At 38.3% G+C, this 22,755-nt stretch overlaps 2 protein-coding genes across 8 annotated transcripts; one reads left to right on the top strand and one right to left on the bottom strand.

Annotated features, from left to right (window-relative positions):
* Window positions 1-1,737: 1,737 nt before the first annotated feature.
* METTL5 (methyltransferase 5, N6-adenosine) lies at window positions 1,738-9,474 on the top strand. 7 transcript variants are annotated; one of them, XM_046019387.1, is made up of 8 exons: window positions 1,738-1,930; window positions 2,065-2,216; window positions 4,390-4,504; window positions 4,747-4,928; window positions 6,038-6,120; window positions 6,906-6,957; window positions 8,932-8,981; window positions 9,369-9,474. In XM_046019387.1, exons 2-8 carry the CDS (start codon window positions 2,108-2,110, stop codon window positions 9,405-9,407), a joined length of 630 nt encoding a protein of 209 aa, XP_045875343.1. In that variant the 5' UTR covers window positions 1,738-1,930; window positions 2,065-2,107; the 3' UTR covers window positions 9,408-9,474. The 7 variants fall into 7 exon arrangements, with proteins under 7 accessions (XP_045875343.1, XP_045875339.1, XP_045875344.1 ...); XM_046019383.1 differs by having other exon boundaries at window positions 2,097-2,216; window positions 8,932-9,474; XM_046019388.1 differs by lacking the exon at window positions 6,906-6,957.
* SSB (small RNA binding exonuclease protection factor La) lies at window positions 9,422-21,663 on the bottom strand. The gene is made up of 12 exons (XM_046019381.1): window positions 21,517-21,663; window positions 19,722-19,796; window positions 14,994-15,097; window positions 14,528-14,702; window positions 13,761-13,868; window positions 13,554-13,654; window positions 12,035-12,106; window positions 11,669-11,711; window positions 11,108-11,248; window positions 10,541-10,727; window positions 10,293-10,424; window positions 9,422-9,560 (listed from the first exon to the last, which is right to left on the bottom strand). The coding sequence occupies exons 2-12, from the start codon at window positions 19,785-19,787 to the stop codon at window positions 9,472-9,474; spliced, it is 1,218 nt and encodes a 405-aa protein (XP_045875337.1). The 5' UTR covers window positions 19,788-19,796; window positions 21,517-21,663; the 3' UTR covers window positions 9,422-9,471.
* Between the last annotated feature and the right edge of the window lie 1,092 nt (window positions 21,664-22,755).

The raw sequence follows: 22,755 nt of genomic DNA, 5'->3' as shown, positions 1-22,755 counted from the left end.
AATATCCTAGGTGTGATACTGTAGGATAGTTTTGCAAAATGTAATTATTGGGGGAAACGGGAAAAATGCACAGGATCTCTAAGTACTATTTTTTATAGTTATGTACGAATTTACAGTTATCTCAAAATAAAACCTCTGCCTTAGAAAAATTGCCTTCAACCTCAGTGAATTCACTGTCCTTCAATATATCTGGCTAGTTTCTTTTTTTTTTAATGTTTTATTTATTTATTTGATAGAGAGAGATATCACAAGTAGGCAGAGAGGCAGGCTCCCTGCTGAGCAGAGAGACCAATGCGGGGCTCGATCCCAGGACCCTGAGATCATGACCTGAGCCAAAGGCAGAGGCTTTAACCTACTGAGCCACCCCGGCACCCCTATATCTGGCTAGTTTCAATCCTTCATTTGGCTCCGCCTCCTTACTCCAGCCACCTCCTTCTCAACAGATACCATCACCAACAGCCAACATTTATTGAGCATTTGTTCTGCGACACCTTTGTGTACTATATGCAGTAAGAACTTTATATGTATTAACTCATTTAGTCTTCATAACAGACAACTTTGAATTTTATTATTCATAGGAAATAGCAGCCTCACAACCACTCTCTCTATTTCATCCTCAATCACCCATTCCTTTTTTCTTCTTTTGATAGTGAAAAATATCCATTCTCCAGATTAAGGGCAATCCTTTCACTTAGGCACAGGATCCTGTCTTCTCAGAATCCTAACTTCTTCCAAGATCCTTCTTGTATTTTATTTATTTTTAAGATTTTTATTTTAGGGAGCAAGCGCGTGCCTACTGGCATTCGGGGGCGAGAGAGAAGAGAGGGAGAAAGAGACTACAGCGCAAGGGGGCTGAGCTCTGAGCCCTCTTGGGGCTGCATCTCACCGCCCTGAAACCATGACCTGGCAGAAACCAACGGTACCACCCCTAAGGGACTGAACCACTAGGCGCCCCTCTCCTTCTTATATTCTAAACGCCTGCCTTCCTGTTAGAGTTATCTTGTTTGAATTTAGGTGTGCTCCTATCTCCTACTGCCATTAAAAAACAAAACTTCGCCAACCTCACTTAGCAGCAACCATTCTCACTTCTCTTCACAACCACATTCTTAAGAATTGCTCACATTTACTCTAATTCCTTAAACTTCCACTTATTTCATAGCCCACTACCACCAGGTTTCTGCTTCTACTCTATGAAAGCCGAGCTCTTTGCAGCATTTGACACACCATATTCCTTCATCTAAACTCTTTAGGCTTCTCTGACATCACCACCCTGTGAGTGTTGAGGTAAGTGACACAGGTGACCTAAAAAGAGGAAAACGACTGTGAAACAAAGTAGGGCACTCGAATGGCCGAGGAGGGAAGGCTGAGTGGCGACTGTTACTTTTTGAGAGGGGCCTCGTGAGACCGGAGACAGAAAGGGCCAACACCAAGCATTAACACCAAGTGACCGTGACTTTTACCCTAGATTTCACCTTCTTTCTTCCCCTATCCTTTGAGGGCCTGCGGGTACTCAAGAAAGCGAGAGGGTTTGGGCCCGTGCCAGGCGGTGGGGGCCAGTTCCGTAGCTTCGAGAAGGGAGGTTCTACCGGTCGTGCGGACCCGGCCCGGATAGCGGAGGATGAGGCTCCGCGGTCGCCGCCGGAACCAGTGCGCGGAGCCGCTGTTGCAGCTTCCCCGGAGGCTTGCAGGGCCGCGGACACGGGCGCGCATGCGTGACAGCGCTTCCGGCCCTGATCTCAGCACGAGCGGTCTGCTGAAGTGCGGGGAAGCCGCTGTAGGAATCTTCGGTGGACTTCGGGGCGGGCCGCGGCAGCTGCGGGTCTCTGAGAAGCCTGAGACCAGCGCTGTATACCCTGGAGGCGGGTCGGAGACTGGCCGGAGACTCCGCCCGCCGCTGGAGCTGCAAGGAAAGCAGAAAGAGCTGGGCTAGGTGTGCCCTTGGCTCCCTGCCTCCCCAGGCCGGCTTCAGCCAGTGGTGCTGGGAAAAGGGGTAGGGTGGGGGTAGATAGGGGTGGGGTCGGGGAGCAATGGTGGGAGATGCAGGTTAAATGGGTTTCTCTGCAGATTCGGTGTTGTTAAATCCTGCGAATTCACAGTTTTTTAAAAAATGAAGAAATTAAGGCTTAAGGAACTAGAAAGTCGCCTGCAACAAGTGGATGGATTCGAAAAGCCGAAGCTACTTCTAGAACAGTATCCAACCAGGCCGCACATTGCAGGTAGGGCGGCTGGTGACCATGTCTTTGCTTTCCGGGTTAGTCCTATCTGCTTACTCCATAATGAAAACAGAACAGTTATTTGAATACAAAGAACGTCTAGAGGAATTCTGCCCGAGATTACATACCACGTTAGAGAGGACTTCCTTGACATGCAGCTAAACCCAGCAACACCACCCCCCCCCCCCCGCCAAAAACCATTTTATTGTTTCACTGCTTGGTTTTCTGCATACCTCTTAATACTGTAAGACATCACTTTAATGTGTTTGTTTCTCTAATTACACTATAAACTCCTTGAGGGTAAAGAACTTGTCAGTCATGTTCACACAATTCTGTGTCTAGAAGAGTTTCTGCTACTAGTTCGGAGCTCAGTACGCGTTTGCAAAGTAAGGATCAATTTTCTATTGCAACGAATTGCAAATGCAAGGACTCCTGTGTTACACTTGCCCTAGAATGAGTACTAGAGTTGGTAGCCAAAGGACTGTGTTTAACAAATCTGTGGAGGGAGGGCAAATATAGAATAGGTGCTATAAAATGAGGATGTGTTTCGGTTTTTAATGATCCGAGAGTCATCAGTGTTGCTTGATCCAAGAGATTGATACTGGGAGTACAGCAGACAACAAAGGAAAAACCATATTTAATAAACATATTGTCAAATTCATTGAGGAGTCTTGGGAAAATTAATTTGGGAATCCCTCCCAGCTTCAACATTAGTTCTGTTTCTAAGCAGCCAATGAAAGTATATACCTGCACTTACCACCAACATATTGTCATAATTCTAGCCAAAAACTGGCACAAAACTGTGTCTGGGTTAAGACATGTTTTCTCAGTCTCAATAAAGAAATCATCTTTAGTGTATTCTGACTGTAGGGTTTTTTAGTGAAGTCTAATGTTTTAAAAAATCCTTTGTTCATACCCAGGGTGTAACATGCATGTGGACGTGCTATTTCTTTGAGATACCAGCTTCAAAGTCACTAACACTTGCAGCAGTAATTGGGATAGCAGTCAGACTGAGATATCCCTTTGTGTGAATCTTTTTTTAAGATTTTATTTTTAAGTAATCTGTACACCCAATGTGGGGCCTGAACTCATAACCTTGAGATGGAGAGTTGCATGCTTCACCAGCTGGGACAGCAAGCACCCCAATTGTTTTTGATAAAACCTATCAGCCAGGCATCATGCTGGCGGGTAGTTCTTGCTGGTTCACATATCCACAGGGAGAGATCAGTAGTTTTATTCATGCTTAACCTTTAGTATATATTCCAGACCTTTGTGTATTTGGAAGAACCCTTTCTGATCTCAGCAGCTCCTGCTCTACTCCTCAGTTCTCAGTTCTCATTAGTTTATGAATATATGTGTCTAAAGGCTGTATTGTGGATATAGGACTTTTCCCATTCTGGCTTGCACTTAGGGTACCTGTGTTCTGGTGACAAACTTGTCAAAAAGTTCTGGACCATTTTAATGTTAATGCTTATTCAATATTAGTGATTTCCAGACTTAACAGATTTCTTTCTTTTTTTTTTTTTTAATATTTTATTGATTTGACAGACAGAAATCACAAGTAGGCAGAGAGGCAGGCAGAGAGAGAGGAGGAAGCAGGCTCCCTGCGGAGCAGAGAGCCCGATGCGGGGCTCGATCCCAGGACCCTGAGATCATGACCTGAGCCGAAGGCAGAGGCTTTAACCCACTGAGCCACCCAGGTGCCCCCAGACTTAACAGACTTAACAGATTTCAAAACAGTTTTGGGAGACTGATACAGAGTTGCCAAGTTTATATTTTGACAAGGAAAGATATTTTTAAAACCTGTTTACTCTCACCATCCTTGCAAAAATATTTCAACATCAAAGAAAGAACAAATGTATGTGGTCGTGGGGCAATGTTTTGAACAGGCTGAGGAAAAAACATTCTAGCCTTATTTTTCTCATTTTATTTCAGAATTTTGTCATTCTTCGCATTGTCACCAGAGTTTTGGGGAACCATTGGTGTGTGTTATTGTTCTTGTGGTGCCTCTTACTACATAATAAGATATTATACCTCATTTTTTTTTTTTTAATAATCTGGAACACCATTTGGGGGCGGAATAATGCAAGACAAGAAATTGCATTAGTCATTTACATGAATTGGATTTTGGTCATCAACTTACTCTTATTCCCTAATATGTTTTTTGATCTTTTAGCATGTATGCTCTATACAATCCATAATACATATGATGACATTGAAAATAAAGTGGTTGCAGATCTAGGATGTGGTTGTGGCGTTCTTAGCATCGGAACTGCAATGTTAGGAGCAGGGTAGGTGATCCTATATGTAATGTTTGGGTATAGGGTGGTCTGAATAAGAAACATAAATAGGATTAACTGAATTAGATTTATGGGACTCTACAGTATGAGATGAGGGAAGCAAGAATATGATACTGAGTACATTTTGAATGAGCAGAACGGTAAAACAAAAAACAAAATATGGTTTGATTTTGTTATTGTTTTGTTTTGGGAGCTATACATAGTCATTCTTTATGTGTGCTCTGTATTTATAGGTTGTGTGTTGGATTTGACATAGATGAAGATGCGTTGGAAATATTTAATAGGAATGTGGAGGAGTTTGAGTTAAGAAATGTTGACATGGTTCAATGTGATGTGTGCTCATTATCTAACAGAATGTCCAAGTCATTTGATACAGTTATTATGAATCCTCCCTTTGGGACCAAAAATAATAAAGGTTAGTAAAAAGACTCAAGTGTACTGATACATGTATAGAAAAGCAAGTTTTAAAGTCATTTTCTTATTGTTTGGGTTAAATAATTTTGTCACTGTTCATTAAATAAACCATCTCTTACCTGTGTAATTACAATAATTTCAGTTTGTTTAATGTATGTCTAGGAAATTGAATTTTTCAATCTTCGTTTTTCTACTCTTAACAAGGATAGTTGAGTAAATAGCTTTTTTTTTTATTAATTTACTATTTATACTTTGCTTTCAAGAATGATTTACCTAACCCTTATAATTCTGTAAAGGATTTTATACTTTTAGAACCTCATTTTAATGCCTTAACATACCAAGAGTTTCAGCATATGATCATGAGTAACAGTGACTGACTGTGGCTATTTATCCTGTGTATGCTGTAGGCAAGGAAGATAGAAAACCTATGAGAAGAAAAGATATGAAGTTTATTTTTTTAAGATTTTATTTATTTATTTGAGAGGGGGCAGGGGAGGGGCAGAGGAAGAGACCAACTCCCTGCTGAGCATGGAGCTGGCCTCCCGATCAAGCCCTAAGACCCAGGGATCATGACCTGAGCCAAAGGCAGACGCTTAACTGACTAAGCCACCCAGGCACCAAGAAGCCATGAATAAAGAGTTCTCCCTCCAGCCCCTGCGTGATTCTGGTTACTACTGTACCTGTTTTCTCTTCTCCTTTGAGTTGTTAATTTGGAACATTAATAGTTTTACTTTAGCCTTATTTAAAGAAGATAGTATAATTCTGGTTTTATTCTATCAATCTTAAAAGATACGTATTTTACTTTTTTAAAATTTTTATTTATTTGAGATAGATCATGAGCTGGGAGAGGGAGGGCAGAGGCAGAGGGAGAAGCAGGTTCCCGGCTGAGCAGGGAGCCTGATTCAATGACCTGAGTCCAAGGCAGATGCTTAACTGATTGAGCCACCCAGGCACTCCTATATTTTACTTTTTTGTATCTTGTCTTTTTGCAGAAGAATCTGAAGTGTCTATTTTGGAATTTGGGGAAAAAGTTTTTAAATACCTGGTATTCTTTTAATCTTTTGTTAACAGGTATATAAAGTAAATATGAGTTTTTTCTACTCTTAACAGGGACAGATATGGCATTTCTGAAGACTGCTTTGGAAATGGCAAGAACAGCAGTATACTCTTTACACAAATCCTCCACTAGAGATGTAAGTTCAAATCATCATGATGTTACTACTTCAAAATTCATGACAGTGTTTTAAGGATTTGCTGTGAATACTAATTATCAGGGTATCTCTTTCTCCTGAACTTTTTAAACATCATGGCACTTAGAAACAATTTTCCCTTTAACTAGCTAGCATTTGTGATTTGTTTTCTTCCAGCCTATATAATTTCTTTTGCCAAAGATTTGCTCAGGCAGGAACCGTTACCAGGAGAGACTATAGTTAGGTAGAGAAGTGTGGTATAGCTAAGATTACAGTATGTCCTAGTTTGCCTAACTCCTGTTAGTCCCATTGTCCCTTTGTGGGTGTTAAAGGAAGCAGTAAGACCTAATTTTAAGAACTGAAGCTAAACTGATCTGAGTTCAGAACCTCCCTTTTCCATTATTCTTGCCAGCAATATAACATATGGGGGTATAGATTTATTCCAGAAAATTGGGTATATTTTTTGTCAACACAACAGTGATTAAGGACACAAGACTATAGAGCCAGACTGCTTAGGTTGAAATCCAAACTACCACTTCCCTGTGTTATCTTGGTCAAGGTATTTGAATTCGGCTTCATCACCTATACTGTACTCATCTATACTCTTATAATTGTAATGGCTTGGTTTCTTATTTTCAAAATACTACCAGTCCAGCTGAAACGTTTTTAAGAGTCTAAATTCTAATGAATTTTTAAAAGCTTAAAAATTTAGTATGAATATTAGCAAAAAAGTAATTCTCAAAAATTATTTTAAAAATCAGTTCACATTAACATGTTGTTATCTTCAGCATATTCAAAAGAAAGCTACAGAATGGAAAATCAAGATAGATATTATTGCAGGTAAGACAATTCTTAAGTTTCTCACAAAATACATCTAAACTCTAATTACTTTCCAATTTTAGTATATGTGCTGCCGAAGCGAGCACTAAACCCTAATTACTTAAGGTCAATAATTCATTAGCCCAACCAGAGTTTTAGGTGCCAAGAAAAGGTGCTGTAGAACATGTTTTCTGGGGCACCTGGGTGGCTCAGTCAGTTAAGCAGCTGCCTTTGGCTCAGGTCATGATCCCAGGGTCCTAGAATCCAGCCTCATGTGGGGCTCCCTGCTCAGGGGGAATTTGTTCCTCTCCCCCCAGCTTGTGTGCTCTCTCTCTCAAATAAATGAAATCTTAAAAAACAAAAACACATTTTCAGTTTGACAAAATGTGAGGGGTTGGTGGAAATGGGTTGGAAATGAAGTAAAGAGAGGGTATCAGTGTTTGCCTAAGACTGTCCCAATTTCTGCATTTTGCTGAAAATTCCTAATAGTGCCCAACTATTTGGTCACTCCAGATGTAGTACAGTTATTTAGTATCATAGTGATAAAAGAGGCTGTGATAAAAGATGTAGTACAGTTATTTAGTATCATAGTGATAAAAGAGGCTTGGAGTGGGTCAGACCTCTTTGAAATCCACTCGAGGAAAATACCAATAGATCATATCTGATTACCTTTCCATTTCAATTTTTTTTTTTTTAAGATTTTATTTATTTATTTGACAGAGAGAGATCACAAGTAGACAGAGAAGCAGGCAGAGAGAGAGAGAGGGAAGCAGGCTTGCTGCTGAGCAGAGAGCCCGATGAGGGACTCGATCCCAGGACCCTGAGATCATGACCTGAGCCGAAGGCAGCGCCTTAACCCACGGAGCCACCCAGGCGCCCTCCATTTCAATTTTCTGATTGTCCCTGGAGTCAGAGAACATGAAGCTTTTTTCTTTTAGTGGAGGATAGGGTATAATCATCCACACTGTAAGTAAATGTTTGATACATTTTTATTAGAAAATTGGGTAATATTCACAAACACCAGAATGGGATAAACATATAACTAGAAACTAATGAAAATCCAAATAATTCTGAAGGCTGAAATAAGTACAATAAGGGGGAAATATTCTTTACTTGATAATAAACTGACTAGGATTACCACTGTGGTATTAACCATATAACTAGTCCTATTCATAATTAGTAATGTAATGTGGAAAAGTCTGTCAGTCCTCCTATTTACCCAGTATTGTCATTCCTAACCTAGTTTAAGGTATTATAATACGCAACTTGGAATACCTTAGAACAACTCCAAATATACCAAGCCAGTACCTTGCTATTCCAAATGTGGTTCTCAGACCAACGGTATTCACATCCCTTGGGAGGTGAGACTTGCCTTTCAGCTCCAGCCAGACTTACTGAATTATAATACACATTTTAAGATTTATTGAAGGTTATTTGGTTACACATGAAAATTTGAGAGCTGTAACCTACGGAGAATTTGTGTTGGAAAATATGAAGGTCAGGCAGTCTACTGCCATCCCTCTAAAACTGATGAGTAAATTTGGAGAACCTACATTAATTCTTAGAATAAGAAAATTGTGTTTTCACTTGAGAGCTTAATAGAAAAATAATTAGCTACTTACTACCAATATTAAAATCTGGACAAAGAAATTTTAAAAATAAGCATGATTATGATGATTGCTAGCTATAGATTATTAGGAAATTAGAAAGATACCATCATCTTCTGTCCCAATTTTTATCCTTTCAAATCCTTCCCCATAACCTCAAATTTTGGCATAAATGACCAAAATAGCAGAAATGCCAGCCTTAGTTAGCCACGGCTAATCTTGGGAATGTATCAAGTCTCAGTCTTTGGATAAGTTAAAGTGACAGGTCTGAAGTGTTCTGCTTACCAGGGTTAAGTACTTCCTTAATTTTGTTTTAATTTACATATGTCTATATGTATGTCAGGGACAGCAAGTGAAATTTTATTCTTAGATGGCTTTTGTTTTATAGAGCTGCGGTATGACCTGCCAGCATCATACAAATTTCATAAAAAGAAATCAGTAAGTTTCTTGATTCTGGCTTATCTACATTCAGTACTGAAGAACTTTTCAATAAGTATTTCCAATGTTATCAAGTTGCCTGAGTAAATACAGGAAACTAGCATAGGAGACAGAATAATTATCGATGGAATACAGCCAATATTCTGGTTTAAGATATTCTTTCTCAAATGCTTTAGGCACAAAAATAAAAAACTAATTTTTTGCTCTTTTTTATATAGTACATATTTTATTAGTTTGTACTAATACATTTTCATATTACAAAGGCAATTTAGTGGAAGTCTTTTGATATTTGAATCATTTGAAATAAACAGAACTATACATTAAAAAAAATCTTCATTTGGATAACAAAAAGACAAGTTAAAACCAAAAAATTTTCCTTTCTTACAGGTTGATATTGAAGTGGATCTAATTCGGTTTTCTTTTTAAAAGCCTCTAAAGACAAAAGCAGCTTAAAACCTAATTAAGATGAATAAAAAATTTTTTTACTAAACTACTGGTCTCCAGCACCATTTTCTGTTTTCTGTTGTTTTGGTGTAGGTTCTTCATTGTCTGTTTCTTCTCTTGCTCTTTTTACTGGTCCTATACAGTAACAGAATTTTTGTCAAATTCACTATATAAGCATTACCCTTTTAATATTGAGCATAAGAACAAAAATAATTGTTTAAAAAGCAACAACTAAAAAAGCAAGCAACTTCCTGGGGTGCCTGGGTGGCTCAGTTGTGTTAAACTGTCTGCCTTAGGCTCAGGTCATGATCCTAGGCTCCCTGCTCAGTGGGGAATCTGCTGCTCCCTCTGCCTCTGCCCATCCCCCCACTCACACTCCCTTTTTCTTTTTCCTTAAATTTTAATTTATTTTAATTAATTTATTTTTTAAAGATTTTATTTATTTATTTGACAGAGATCACAAGTAGGCAGAGAGGAAAGCAGAGAGAGGAAGGGAAGCAGGTTCCCCGCTGAGCAGAGAGCCCGATGTGGGGCCCGATCCCAGGATCCCGGGACCATGACCTGAGCCGAAGGCAGAGTCTTAACCCACTGAGCCACCCAGGCGCCCCTCCCTCTCTTTTTCTAATAAAATATATTTTTTTAAAAAAGCAACAATTTCCCAACACCAATGAGAAGGATTTTCTTAGTACAGATCTTCTGCTCTCTAAACTTAACCTTCCAAATATCTTTGTTTCCCACTTGTAAAACAGGGTAACTTGTGTAAATCATAGTCCAAGAATATCACTTATACAGAAGATGAAAAACCATACTGCTGTTCTTTCCCATATAATTTCTCATAAAAGTACCAAAGGACTTAGAAAAACTTACCAGATGCACCATTTTGATCATGTTCATCATCACTATCAAATTTAGTTTTCTTGCCCTGAAACTGTACTTTTCCTTTAGCAGACCCCGTCTGGGCAGTTTTATTTCCCTTTCCTTTTCCTTTAAATCTGCGACCTATAGAAACATAATTGAGAAATCCGTAAGAAATGTTTTAAATCTCTTGTCACTGCCTCTGAACAAGCAAATGAATTAAAATAACCAATGGTCAAAGACAAATCAGAACTAATGACCTTTTGATTTCCATTTGTTTAGAGACTCTTGTTGATCTTCTATGATTTTTTTCAGTGCTTCCTTTTCCACATCTCCTTCTAGTACTTCCCATGTCACTTCTTTGTTCCTTAATTGTAGGTTACCATTATTTGCATCTTTGGCTTTATCCAGTGCTTCCTTAGCTTTTTCTTTAAAAAGAATTATCCCCTATACCAAAGACAGACAATGAAAGCCACACCCTTCAGGTTTTTTTTAGTTCCACAGTTAATTCTTTCACTCAAAAACTTTTCCTACCCTGCAAATCTTCTCTGCAATTATCAATTTCAATGAATTATAACTGAACTTCAGGAAGCTATCACAAAACTTGCAGTCACAAATACCAACAGTTCTTCATAGCATAACTCAGAAAATATCAGATATTTACATCCAGTGATGGCAATAACAAAATTGAAAGTAAATGACAAAGTAGAAACTATTTCATAAATACATTAAAAAAAAATTGCTTTGTTTCTACTAATGTTGTCTTCTAAAGTTAAGTTTCTTTGGAGTTTTAAACATTGCTAAAAAGCATATGAATATTTCCAAACCTCTTTTGCTCCTCTCACAAAGTCTATCCACTTTATTTCACCATGACTTGAGAAAAGGATGTGCAAATCTTCTCTACAGGTCTGATCATCTAAGTCTCCTGAAAATTTCAGCAAGCAGCCAATCTTTTCTTCTAGAGATTTCTATAAAAACATACAAAGCAAGAAAAAAAAGTGTCTTAAAGGCAATCACGAAAAACAAGAAATGGCTTATACCAACTCTATACCTAATACATGCAAAAAGCTAGAATCTAAAATGCTATTTTAAAGTAGTTTAACAGTTAGTGCATTTTCCCTTGTCATCCCTTGTTCTACAACGGCTTCTGATTTTAACTTACTTAATTTCTTCAACAAGTAGTATTTACTTAAGCTATATGTATTAGTTATTATGTACATCTCATTACTAAGTTATTTCTCTGGATAGGTAATAGGTTTGGCAATACTATTGGGCTATGACTTTAGTGCAGTGACAACTACAGATCTCACATATTTGCTTCAAAAAGTCCTGCTTTTTATTCTCATAAATTTGAAACATAGCTTTAGATACCAAAAATATATACTTACCATTTCAGCATTTTCTGCTAACTTTTGTTTTTCTTCCTGCTCTCTACAAAAGAAATTGTTAATTAGAATGTTTCCATTTACTGTATAAGAAAATTAAATCCTGATAGTTAACCTTGATCATGAGCACACACTGCTCAATAACCAAAGCCAGTCGTTAGATTTTCTGATTGCTCATGGGTAGAGTGCAACACGATGTGCCCCCAGATTATCAAAGCAGCTTAAGTAAGATCTTAATGTTTCACTACCAAAAGAAAAGCCTACTACTACTCATTTCAGAATGCATCATCGAGCTCCACTTCCCAGAACCACTAACTCTATCCCTGTTAAAACTTGAAGGAATTAAAATGACTGGCTCAACGTACTTACTGTTTAGCTCGTAATTTAGCTTCCACCTTATTTTGCTTTCTTTCTTCATTTTTTTTTGCAAAATAATCTTCCCTAAAGAACACAAAATACAAGAGCTGAGTTCATGAGAACAAAAATAAGACTGCAAATTACTCTGAATGATTTAAGGACAGGAAGGAACATTACACTTTCTAGCAACTAATTACCTAAAAATTCAAAAGATGCCAAAGAAGTTATTTAGTAACAGCTTTACTAAAAAACATTTCACATTTCATAAAATATACACCTCTTAAAAGCGTACACCTTGATGGGTTTTTCTTTTTTTTTTAAAGATTTTATTTATTTATTTGACAGACATCACAAGTAGGCAGAGAAGCAGGCAGAGAGAGAGGGGGGAAGCAGGCTCCCTGCCAAGCAGAGAGCCCGATGCGGGGCTCGATCTCAGGACCCTGAGATCATGACCTGAGCTGAAGGCAGAGGCTTTAACCACTGAGCCACCCAGGCGCCCCCTTAATGGTTTTTAATATATTCAGATTGTCACAACCACAACTACTGTCTTAATTTCGGAAAAAAAGAAACCTGATGTCCATACCAATCTCACTGATTTTTACCATTCATGTATAGGAAAAAAAAGTAAACCAGGATTTTGTTACTTTCACAAAAGGAAAAAATTCTACAATCTCTAAAACCCAAGAATAAAAGCAATTATGAAAATCACATTAAAAAATACTTTTGAGGGTTAACATTAATTACATGATTCATCATAGTACATCTCTAAGTCCATTAGGTTTAGTAAATGACACTTAGAAGATTACATAATCTGAAAGTAGGGGACAATGGCCTAACTTTATCATAAAAATGCTCTGGTTTGTTCTAACTTTTGACACACACATATTAAAGGTGGTCCAAATCTGTATTAAATAATCCTTTTTACTAAACAAATACAGGTATATATAGACTATGAGAAATAAGAACAGACTGTACGTTGGACAGGGATTGATTCTCTAATGACACAGAAGCCCAAATTTTACTATCTAGCTTGATTATATGTATTAGATGCAAAACAAAACAAAAAAACCAACAAAAACCACAACTTAACCTTTATTAACTGTTAACAGTGAAAAAGTATTAAAAAAAAAAAAACACTTCCTTGGGGCACCTGGGTGGCCCAGTTGTTAAGCACCTGCCTTCAGCTCACGACCCCAGGGTCCTGGGATGGAGCCCTGCATTAGGCTCTCTGCTCAGCGGAATGCCTGCTTCCCCCTCTCCCACTCCCCGTATTTTTATTCCCTCTTAGTGTGTCTTCTCTCCAAATAAATAAAGAAAATCTTTAAAAACAAAACAAAACCAAAAAGCCCACTTCCTTAAGGTCTCAAAGGACTAGGAGTTTCCACTGGGCAAATTTGAAATGTTTATCAAAGAATGCCCAAGGATACTAAAAGTACTGTCCTTACCGGGGTTGCTATTCCATATTCTGTATCCCAGTGTGTCAATTCCATGTAACTAAGTGGCCAAAAGAAACATCGGCATAAAGACTTACTTGAAAAGTATTAGCAGGTCTGTGTCTTTATACTTCTGGCCAGGGGTATCAACAAACTTCTTAGCAGATTCAATACTATCAAACACAGCAAAAATTGATCCCTATTAAAACGGGGGAAAAAACTCTTTTAAAAAATGTCCCACATATTTTTCAACTAGAAAAAGTTGTAACATCATACAGAAAATTCTAACATCCTAACGACCATACCTTAAATGCTTTGTGTAATGTTCTTCTCATCTGAATATTTAGTACTTGACCTTTATCTTCTAACCATTCTTTTATATCATCAAGGGTTGCATCAGTTGGGAACCCTTTCTGTGAAGAGTAGAAAGAAATATACAAATGCCTTCTCAGGTAAATAATTTTATCAGAAATTCTGATTCATTTTGTCTTTATATAGTCAGTCTACCTTTATATGCTTTAAATTTTCCTGAATAAAAAAAATCTACTTAAAAAATTTATATGCTAAAGAAAATTACTATCAAGTTTAGCCATTGACAAAAAGCTGATAGGCACTGGGTACTTAAAATATGCCCAATATTTTGTATAATGTTATATGGGTTTTTCATTAATTCTCATAAAAGTTCTAGAAAGTAATCCCCATTTCTGAAGGTAAGATTAGACAGCTTAAGAGCACTGCCCAAAGGGGCACCTGAGTGGCTCAGTGGGTTAAGCTTCTGCCTTCAGCTCAGGTCATGATCCCGGGGTCATGGGATTGAGCCCCGCATTGGGCTCTCTGCTCGGTGGGGGGCCTGCTTCCCCCTCTCTCTCTGCCTGCCTCCCCTTCTCTCTCTGCCTGCTTGTGATCTCTGTCTGTCAAATAAATGAATGAAAATTTAAAAAAAAAAAAACGCCCAAGAACACACAGCAAGTGGTAAAGCTATGATTCCTGAGTCCTTATTCTTATCCATTCTACTGTTTTTTTCTAAGTAAGATACTCAAGATATAATTAAACATGTTAAAGGCCCACTTACAATATAAACAGATCTGTTTTTTACATCATTCTTATATTCATCAGTCACTTCAGGGAGGGGTTTGCTTGGAGATCTTCTGATTTTAGTTTTATCTTCACTTATTTCCATGAGTTCAGCCTTTGATTTACTCAGTGCTTCTACTATCACATTAAAGTCTGTTGTTAGACGGTTTAACCTGTAAAATATATATAAAAGCATTGTAAAACTTAGTGGTAGCACTTGTTTACAAAAAAATCCCAAGTTTTTTTGATTTGTTTTGTTTTGTTTTTTAAATCTAAAGATGACTTTATAAAGATTTTTACTGGGGTGTCCCTATCGCTCAGTTGGTTAAGCATCTGACTCTTGATCTCAGTTCCAATCCTGATATAAGGGTTGTGACTTCAAGCCCTGTATTGGCCTCCATACTGGGCATGGAGCCAACTTAAAAAATAATTATAAATAAAATAATAATAAAAAAGGTTTTTACCTATTGAACTTTATCATTATCTCCAAAGGGACCCAGCCTTCATCCAGTTTGATCTGTTCCTTTAAAAATTTGTCTCGTGGCAAATTGAAGTCACCAAAATAATACTGCAAGATAATAACATTATATTTCAGAGCACTGTACAATACTAACTCCAATCCTGGAGTTTTTAATTGCCATTACACCACCACGTTCTATTCTTTAAAAAATACAACCAATAAACATTTTCTCCTAAATACATGATAGTGAAACATTTATAATTCAAATTAGGAGAAAGGTAAAACTAAAAATTGATTACTGAAACAACATAATTAGCAGATAATGTCAATAGACTATCAAGTCTTAAATAAAACAAAAACATAGTTAAGAATTTAGTATGTGAGAAACCTCTTGTTTCAAACCAGTTTGTAAAGAACAGACTGTTAAATAAAAAGAACTGGAATACACTGATTAATTACTCTAATTTTTACAAATTAAAAAAACAGGTGAGCGTTTATCTAATTTAAGCATAAAGGCACTCATTCAGTATAAAAGCAAATAAGATAAAAACAAAAAAACTATACATGAAAAGACTCAGGTGTGACTATTTGGAATGCCAAAAGTAACATACAAAGTAAAAGACAAATAACAAAGAAGTTTGTTAACAATTTTTTTTTTTTAAAGATTTTACTTATTTATTTGAGAGAGAGATATCACAAGTAGGCAGAGAAGCAGGCGGGGGGGGGGGGGGGGAGACAAGCTCCCCACTGAGCAGACAACCCAATGTAGAAGAAATGCTGGTAGCATCCCCAGCCATGTGACTATGAAAAAACCCACCCACATTTTTTTTTTTAAGATTTTATTGATTTATTTGACAGAGAGAGAGATCACAAGAAAGCAGAGAGGCAGGCAGAGAGAGAGAGGAGGAAGCAGACTCCCTGCGGAGAAGAGAGCCTGATGCTGGCCTCAGATCCTGGCCTCGATCCTAGGACCCTGAGATCATGACCTGAGCCAAAGGTGGAGGCTTAACCCACTGAGCCACCCAGGTGCCCCTTGTTAACAATTCTTATAAATCAAGAGAGAAGGAACAACAAAAAAAAAACCCTGAAGATCCTAATAGAAAAATGGATAAAGGACATTAAAAAATTACTAAAAATAAGAATGTAATATATAAAAGTTCAACTTCATTATTAGTCAAAGAAATGCAACAAAGCAATGAAATACCATTTCCACCTAACAAACTGGCAAAAATTCCAAAAACAAGAACACCTAGCATTGGCCTGAACACAGAGAAATGGTCATGCAGGTGGAGATGTAAACTGGCAATCAATATCAAAGGTTTTTGAAATGTGCATACCCCTTGAGTTGGTACAATCTTTTTCTAAGGAGTTTTCTCTTAAATCAGTAAACATATTTACTAAGTTATATATATAAAGATATTCATTATGAATTGGACAGCTCATGCAGAAGAATGAAACTGGACCATTTTCTTTTTTCTTTTTTTTCCTATTTATTTTTTCAGCATAACAGTATTCATTGTTTTTGCACAACACCCAGTGCTCCATGCAAAACGTGCCCTCTCTATTACCCACCACCTGTTCCCCCAACCTCCCACCCCTGACCCTTCAAAACCCTCAGGTTGTTTTTCAGAGTCCATAGTCTCTTATGGTTCGCCTCCCCTTCCAATTTTTTTTTTTTTTAAATAACCATATAATGTATTTTTATCCCCAGGGGTACAGGTCTGTGAATCGCCAGGTTTACACACTTCACAGCACTCACGATAGCACATACCCTCCCTAATGTCCATAGTCCCCTCCCCCTCTCCCAATCCCACCTCCCCCCAGCAACCCCCAGTTTGTTTTGTGAGATTAAGAGTCATTTATGGTTTGTCTCCCTCCCAATCCCATCTTGGAAACTGGACCATTTTCTTACACCATACACAAAAATAGACTCAAAATGGATGAAAGACCTAAATGGGAGACAGGAATCCATCAAAATCCTAGAGAACACAAGCAGCAACCTCTGTGTGTTCGGCAAGAGATTTGTTTCCAAAGGCAAGGGAAATTAAGGCAAAAATGAGCCATCTGGACTTCATCAAGATAAAAAGCTTTTGCACAGCAAAGGAAACAGCCCACAAAACCAAAAGACAATCAACAGAAAGGGAGAAGATATTTGCAAATGTCTTATCAGATATAGGGCTAGTATCCAAAATCTATAAAGAACTTATCAAACTCAACACCCCAAAAACAAACAATCCATCAAGAAATAGGCAGAAGAAGACATGAAAAGACATTTCTCCAAAGAAGACATAAAAATGGCCAAAAGACAGGAAAAAGTGCTCACCATCACGTGGCATCAGGGAAATACAAATCGAAGCCACAATGAGTTACCACCTCATACCAGTTAGAATGGCTAAAATTAACAAGTCAGAAATAACAGATGTTGGCAAGGATGTGGAGAAAGAGGAACCCTCTTAACACTGTTGGTGGAATTCCAAGCTGGTGCAGCCACTCTGGATAACAGTATGGAGGTTCCTCAAAAAGTTGAAAATAGAGCTACCTTCTGACCCAGAAATTACACTAGTAGGTATTTACCCTCAAGAAAGAAATGTAGTGATCTGAAGGGGCACCTGCACCCTGATGTTCATAGCAGCAATGTCCACAACAGCCAAACTATGGAAAGAGCCCAGATGTCCATCGACGGATGAATGGCTAAAGATGATGTGGTATATTATATATAATGGAATACCACTCAGCCAACAAAAAAAGGAAATTTTTTTGGTATATAGAAGGTATTATGCTAAGCAAAATAAGTCAATCAGAGAAAGACAACTGTCATGATTGCACTCTTATGTGGAATTTAAGAAACAGAACAGCGAAGCATAAAGAAGACAGGGAAAAATAAAGCAATATGTAATCAGTGAGGTAGACAAACCAGAAGAGACTGTTAAACATAGGAAACAAACTGAGGGTTGCTGGAGGGATGGGGTAACTGGGTGATGGACATTAAGGAGGGCGTTATATGCAACTGATGAATCAATGAACTCTACCTCTGAAACTAATAATATACTATATGCTAATTAATTGAATTTACATTTAAAAAACTAATAAAAAAAGTGAAGAGGAAAATGCTAATGTAAAATTGGATGGTGAATTAAACTTCTCTGTGTTAAGCTAATCTTAAGGCCAAAGTAGGGAAACATGCCAATAAAAATAATGATTTGCTGATTTTTAAAACTAAATACAGATAGATACATATTCATCATGGAACTACTGCAGCTAAAAAATTAGAAATATCCTACGTATCAAATAGGGAATTGGGTAAATTACTAATGACATAAAGCTTTACTCTCCCAAAATGCATCCCATGTTCAGGGCCCATGGGTGGTTCAGTTAAGCAACTGCCATCGCCTCAGGTCATGATCCTGGAGTCCTAGGACTGAGTCCCACATTTACCTCCCTGCTTAGCAGGGAGTCTGCTTTTCCCTCTGACCTCTCCCCTCCCATGCTCTCTTTCTTAAAAATAAAATCTTTTTTTTTAAGATTTTATTTATTTATTTATTTATTTATTTATTTGACAGGCAGAGATCACAAGTAGGCAGAGAGGCAGGCAGAGAGAGAAAGAGAGAGAAGCAGGCTCCCCGCTGAACAGAGAACCCGATGCGGGACTCGATCCCAGAACCCCGAGATCATGACCTGATCCAAAGGCAGCGGATTAACCCACTGAGCCACCCAGGCGCCCTTAAAAATAAAATCTTAAAAAAAAAAAAAAAAAAATGCATCCCATGTTTGATGGGGGAAAGGGAAGGAAATAAAAATTATGTTTGTGTGAGCACTGACCATGAAGTGTGAAAGTGTATTCATCAAGCTTTTGACTTTGATTACTTCAGGAGGGTAGAATCTGAGGTGGCAGATTATGGAAGGGAAATTATTAACTTTATATACAGCTTTGTACTGTTCTAAATATTAAACTGAATTAATTAAAAATTTTTCTTCACAATTATAATTAAATTAGTACAAAAAGTTGTAGCATAGGACTTTTTAAATGGCGGAAAAGTGCAACTTTAAAAAAAAAGTTCTGATAGCTACAAAAACCACTAAATAACATGATCTGAAGTTCCTCAGTAAGAACAGAAAATATTAAATGAAAATTTCCCATGCAGCCATTACTGACACTGTAAAGCTTCCATTTAAATACAATACTAAAAATGCTCAGATGACTGTGAAACAGATACTCTATTACAAGTAATAATGGCAAAGAACTCAGCTTAATTGGGCAGAAAAATCTATTAGGACCTTCAAACAGACAAAGTGTTATTAACAAGGGAAGGTACTTTACAAAAAAATTTACATTATTACGTGCCAGGAACTCTTCTGAATGCTTTACATTTTATTAACTAATCATCTTCACCAACAACCTTATGAGAACAATATCACTATTATCCTCAGTTTTTAGACTAGGAAATTAAAACCAAAAGGTAAAAGATAACACTAGTCTATAGTGTTACCTTTTGAAATGTTTGTAGGTGTTGGCTTTCATAAATTGGCTCCACTAATACAAAACTGCATAGTATTGTAAGTCCATCTAATTTCAAGAATCAAAGACAAGAATCAAAGACATATTTAATACTTTACACGAAACGTTTAAAGGGTCATTACAGTGAAATTAAATGTTCCTTCTGTATCTGTTTTGAGGCTCTAAATATCCTTTCAAAGAGCACATTTTTGCAGTTTAATATCATAAGAACCGTACCTCAATTTGATGACAGATTTTGGCCTCGAGAGCAGCCATTTTTTCATTATCACCATTTTCAGCCATTGTGGCTATCTGTAAATTTTCCCAAATTGGCATAAAAAGGTTATTATTATTTTTTTCATAACAATCAAGATTAGAAGAATGTTTTAAAATAATCAACATTACACTCTTCTTAAAAATCAAGAATTTTTAATTTCACAGGTTCAATTTTTCTATTCAATTCTCAAATTTCAACAAAGAAAATGTTGGACTATGTAATGGAAAACTGAAAAGCTATAGATAATCTGCAACCTTTTCAGTAAATCACTGGTCCATCTCGATAACAAAGCAAGTAGTTATCTTCACTTAGCTGATAAAGCATTCAGCAAAAAACTCCAACTGTTTACCAACCATTTCCAGCTTTAAGCAGATCACCATCTGTCAGTATATTTCTATGTATCTCAGTCTTATTTGTTTCCTGTGGATTGCATTTCTTTTAAAATTAGTCACTGACTTACCAAAACCTTGTTACCAGCAAAGATTAGGTATCCTAACTTCAAGATGAAAAAAAAAAAAAATCAAATATAACCATCAGGGTTAGATTAAATGCTGTATGTTAAGGAACATAAGAAAATAATTTAAGAGTCCCGGGACACTAAATTCATGTTAAGCTGAGGGTTTGTCTCCTAATTCACCTATATATTGGTTAACCTTACAGCCAGTTTGTTTCACATCCCTGACATTAGCGTTGCAGGAAAAAGTAAGGTGGTGAGACTGGTCTGCTAGGCATCACAACCGAAGTCTTCAGATTTCAAATCACTTGCCTCTAGTGCTCTATTAAACCTTCCAGTCAGCCACATTTACAAAAGTATATTCGTAAGAACTAATCAGGGAACCTGCCATTAGTTGACTGTAGTGAACCATCTTTGGTGTACTTCTTGGAAGTATCGCTTTCTAAATTGTAATTGCTATGCAATAACCTGGATGCACACTGGAAGCTCTTGTAATAGGAATTTGTGTGGTGCCAACCCACTACAAAACTTACTCAATCTTACCCACTGTCTGTCGACCACAACCGACGTCCCTAAATCGTTACCAAGATCTAGGGCCCCTTACAAAGCAAAGGGTGAGATAAAAGAACCGTTTGGTCCTTACAAGACTTCTTTGGCCTACCCAATTATGGAACTTCGTCTCATGTGATACTTTTCCAGAGTGTGCAACCAGAAGTGAAATATTACCTACACTTTCTCCCTTCGCACTGAATCCCTGACATCAGTGAATAAGGGACACTAAAAACCCTAGAGAGACGCCAGAGGAACACCTGCGGCCCCACCAATCCCCGACCTCCAGTTTGTCCCACAGGATCCAAGGAAGCCTCCGGCAATTAGCCCACCTCTAACCACCTCAGAAACTTAACCAGTGGCCCCAAACGTCTGCTCCCGGCGACTCCAGAAGGCAGTGGAGGTAGAAGTCTTAACGACACAGAAGGGATGCGGACAGCCTCCGTCCAAAGGACCCGCCAGAGCCCAGTTTCCAAAGCAACCACTGGCTCGCTTGGGCCCCAGCCTCGTGCGGGGAAAGCCCGCCCCTGCACTCCTCTTGGAGACCAGGTCTGCCCCTCGCCCCGGCCGGTGCCCCTCCGCTCCCACCCCGCGCGCCGCCCGGGCTGCGGCCCACGCGGCGCTCGCCCGGAACATGCGGACGGCGAGGAGTGGACGCACCGGCGTGAGGCAACAAGGAAATGGAATGCGCCGCTGCCACTCAAAGCAGAACCTTTTGTACTTCTTCCCCTTAGCCACCGGGAGTTGCTCACCTTTAAGCTCCCGGTCCCACAAAGCCACACCGCACAAACACTAACAGCGACAACAACGTCTCTATTTCCCAGCGCCGCCGGCTGGCCTACCGTGCGTGAGGAAGATGGGGGCCGTCCCGGCAGCCCTTGCGGCCAGGGTGGGCGGAGCTTCGGGTAGGCCGGAGCCCACACAGCGCTAGGAGCTTGCGCGCCGGCCGCGGACTCCCACGGCCCGCGGAGTCCCGCCCTCATGCGGAGGAGGTCGGGTTTAAGCGTCCCGCGGGGAGTTTGGGAGAGTTAGGTTGAGTATTTATTGTTAAGCAATTATGGACCGCATTTGTATCTCCAGTACTTACTTGGGCTTTTCGTGCATATGAAGTATTTGGCTTTTTTTCAGATTATACTTTAAAAAAAATTGTCTTAATGATCCGTATATATATGTAGACTACATAGTGTTGTGATAGTTCTCAAAAAAAAAAGGCAAGTGACATTTTTTGGGATTCAGAAATCTTAGACTTGAGAAAACAATAGAGTAGAGCGTTTACCAGCTGGGAATCCGGAATCTGGTTGCCTGTGTTCAAATTAACGGTTTGCCTGTTTCCAGGCTATGACATACGGCAAGTTACTAAACTTCTCTATTCCTTATGTATAAACTGGGGCCATTGAGAACTACCACTGTCTTCCTACAGTTGTTGTGAGCACTAAACGTGATACAGCATGTACCTTGCTGGGAACTGCATATAGCAAGAGGAGCAGATGACATTAATTTAAAACAAAAAAAAACACATGATTTTAGAAGTCCTCACTACCTAGTGAGGAAATCTATTGCCTCTGCTAGGGCCCTTTTCTATTAGTATACTTTTTGCATGATAATGTAGTCACTTAATTTAGAGGATTTTTTTCTTGTGGTGAAATAATCTATTTTTCCCTTAGTTTTCTTGAGAATGTGAGGTGATATTGGTGAAATAGCCTTTTAAGTGATCTCAAGGCTTTTTGGGAGTCCAGTACAGACAAAATATCTGTATCTTGGGGAAATATCCTGTTATAGATTCAATCCAGACATTGCATCAAGCCAATAAGAAAAAATTTAATGGTTACACTCAGGTAATTTAAATTCAAATTAATCAGATTCTCTTTTATTTACTCAACAAATGCTTATCTAATCTCTACTTTCTGCCAGACTTAATTAAAAAGTTAATTTTCTTTTTGATCAAATCAATGAGAATATGGGTATTTAAACACACACACACACACATCAAG

The sequence above is a fragment of the Meles meles genome, chromosome 9, assembly GCF_922984935.1.
Source record: "Meles meles chromosome 9, mMelMel3.1 paternal haplotype, whole genome shotgun sequence".
Classification (NCBI taxonomy): domain Eukaryota; kingdom Metazoa; phylum Chordata; class Mammalia; order Carnivora; family Mustelidae; genus Meles; species Meles meles.
The sequence above is the reverse complement of the archived record's forward strand: the minus strand, read 5'-3'. Positions and strand labels throughout refer to the sequence as shown.

Coding starts and splice junctions, on each gene's coding strand:
- METTL5 (XM_046019383.1), top strand. CDS start 2,108: ATGAAGAAATTAAGGCTTAAGGAACTAGAAAGTCGCCTGCAACAAGTG. Junction 2,217..4,389: donor AACCAGGCCGCACATTGCAG/GTAGGGCGGCTG, acceptor TTGATCTTTTAG/CATGTATGCTCTATACAATC. Junction 4,505..4,746: donor ACTGCAATGTTAGGAGCAGG/GTAGGTGATCCT, acceptor CTGTATTTATAG/GTTGTGTGTTGGATTTGACA.
- SSB (XM_046019381.1), bottom strand. CDS start 19,787: ATGGCTGAAAATGGTGATAATGAAAAAATGGCTGCTCTCGAGGCCAAA. Junction 11,712..12,034: donor GCTAAATTACGAGCTAAACA/GTAAGTACGTTG, acceptor TTTCTTTTGTAG/AGAGCAGGAAGAAAAACAAA. Junction 10,425..10,540: donor AAACAAATGGAAATCAAAAG/GTCATTAGTTCT, acceptor ATGTTTCTATAG/GTCGCAGATTTAAAGGAAAA.